Genomic DNA, 2,489 nt, shown 5'->3' on the forward strand with positions numbered 1-2,489 from the left:
AAAAAATCTGCATTTCGTTGACTGTCAAACTGGTATATTTTGTACTCCATGGTATATTTTGCAAGTAGTAGTATATAAATATACCAAATATGGTGCAAATTTTCGGCGTTCGGTATTTTTCAAGTATTTACGGTATATTTATTTGGTATATATTGAGTATTTGCGGTATATTAATTTGGTATATTTTAATACTTCACTATTTAGCAAGTAGTAGTATATAAATATACCAAATAGGGTGTACATTTTCGGCGTTCGGTATATTTTAAGTATTTATGGTATATTGATTTGGTATATATTTAGTATTTGCGGTATATTAATTTTGTATATTTTAATACTTCACTATTTTGCTTTCATTAAAAATAGATAGATACTCTACAGTAGATTTCTTACTTATTTGTATTTATTTTTATACTAATTTGAAGCTAAATCATTCTATTACTATTTTTAAGCATATTTGTTTTATTTATTTATGGCGACTATTTCCTGTCTTTGTTTTTTAATTAGTTTATAATACTCCTCAACTTTTTGAAGTATTATTCAGTTAAAAGGTGCAACAATTAAATACAATTTTAAAGCCTACAAAGTACCCTAATCGAATCTAATCAAACTGCGCCTTAAACACTCTTTTTCTCTCCTCAACAGGGTATATAAAGAAAGTGAGCTTTGATTATCTTGTACAGAAAACAAAACAAGTTAAATTCTATGTTAAAGCATGAGCGAACAAAGTGCAAAGCAAGCAAATGGCAAGGCCAACAACGCCATCCCATTGACAGCCGATGAGATTGCAGAGCTGAAGGAGACGTAAGTTTGGCCACAAAATATGCTATAAGAAAAACAATCAGCACCTGTCCATGTAATTTCAGAGATATGGAAATGTTAAGAAAAATCGAAGAGATCTGTGCACCAAGCCAGAAAGGAAATTATGCGCGTCGTAAAGCAACTTCAATGAAGGAAATGGGATATGAATTTGATTTGGATCTGGAATGCAACCTGGTTTACAGTCCAGAGAAGCTAGAAAAGCATATGATTGAGTCGATAAGAAATCGCAAGCAAACGGACATCAAGGTTGTGGTGCATGGCCACAGCTTCAAGTGTCACCAAATGATACTGCGACTATATACAAATTACTTTAAAAATGTGACTGTCTTCGAGTGTGCTTACATCAACTCCGATAGTGTGACACCTCTGGGCTTTGAGTTGGCCTACGAGTGGATGACAAAGATGGAACTTGTGCCTCAACGCGATCACATTGTTGACCTCTATATGGCAGCTCGTTTTCTGGAAATGCCAGAGCTTGAAGAATTGCTTTCCCATGACTTTCAGAATCGCGAACTCTTTGACGAGGAAAACGCTTTTGCGTTATTTGTGGAGACGCTGCCCTTTGAAGAGACGCCGCTGCAGCAGCTGATGTTAACGAGAGTTAGTCACTACTTTCTCTCAGCTGTGGGCAGAAGAGAATTTTGTGAGCTGAACGAAAAGCAAGTCCACGCTATGCTCAGCAGCAATGTGGCAGGTGTGAATAGTGAGCTAGAGATCTTTATGTCCGCCGTGCGTTGGTTCGATGAAGCGTGGCACTTACGCAAAGAGCACATAGAATTTGTGATTACAGCCGTGAGGTTTCAGTTGATGCCGCCTTGGGCTTTGCTTTCTTTAAAAGCCACTCAAACCCATCCTTTGATGAAGCTCATCTGTGAGCATCCTTTTGTTGTGGAACGCATCAATGCAGGACTTTCAACTGCTGTGACTCAACAAGTGGAAACTGAGCTGGAGTTGCAAACTGGCTCCGATCGCGAGTGGATCATTGATGAGCGAGCTGCCCATCATCATGTCTACAAGTGCCCCAATTGGCAGCTTTTAAGCTGCACGCAGTTTGATTCTTACCTTAAACAAGTCTCCGAGGCTGGGTCACTTTTTCACACCACACTCAAGGCCAGACAATTTGCCAATTTGATGGCCTGTTGTCAGGCAAAATATTTGGAAGCCCCCAACACTTCGAATACCGATTAAAGTTCTTAGCTATTCAAATATGTACAAGCTGTAGCTCTATCTCTCTCTCTCTCGCTCTTTGCGTCTCTTAAGTGTGTTGTGCACAGTTCAAAAACACACCCTGGGGTGCCGTTTAATTGCTACAAATAATTTCATTAGATTGCGCCCGCCATTTGGGCTTTGGTTTCGCATTCGCATTAAGCGTTTCCAATTAGTTGAATGGCAGCCATTTGCTGAATTAATTGTCAACGTTTATGAACTAAGCGTGTATGCCTCATATATGAAACTAAGTGTGTATTGGTGTGTGTATAAGTGGCTGTGTATTTATGTTTGCACAACACATACAATTGGCATTGCTGCACTTGTGTGATGCGTATACGACACGTAATCAAGGGCAACCAAACAACAAAAAAATATATACATATTTTGAATAAATACTAAAGCCAACAGCAACAACTGTTATCCAAATATTTTCATAAAATATCACAACTATTATTACAAAA

At 38.1% G+C, this 2,489-nt stretch overlaps 1 protein-coding gene across 1 annotated transcript; it reads left to right on the top strand.

Annotated features, from left to right (window-relative positions):
• The first annotated feature begins 628 nt into the window (after positions 1 to 628).
• Positions 629 to 2,040, top strand: LOC117576168 (uncharacterized). The gene is made up of 2 exons (XM_034260748.2): positions 629 to 801; positions 864 to 2,040. Exons 1-2 carry the CDS (start codon positions 713 to 715, stop codon positions 2,005 to 2,007), a joined length of 1,233 nt encoding a protein of 410 aa, XP_034116639.1. The 5' UTR covers positions 629 to 712; the 3' UTR covers positions 2,008 to 2,040.
• The last annotated feature ends 449 nt before the right edge of the window (positions 2,041 to 2,489 follow it).

Source organism: Drosophila albomicans, chromosome 2R (genome assembly GCF_009650485.2).
Source record: "Drosophila albomicans strain 15112-1751.03 chromosome 2R, ASM965048v2, whole genome shotgun sequence".
NCBI classification, from domain to species: domain Eukaryota; kingdom Metazoa; phylum Arthropoda; class Insecta; order Diptera; family Drosophilidae; genus Drosophila; species Drosophila albomicans.

Bases quoted from the DNA above. Each gene is read 5' to 3' on its own strand.
- LOC117576168 (XM_034260748.2), top strand. From the start codon at position 713: ATGAGCGAACAAAGTGCAAAGCAAGCAAATGGCAAGGCCAACAACGCC. The intron at 802-863 runs GTAAGTTTGGCC...ATGTAATTTCAG, and splicing joins ATTGCAGAGCTGAAGGAGAC to AGATATGGAAATGTTAAGAA.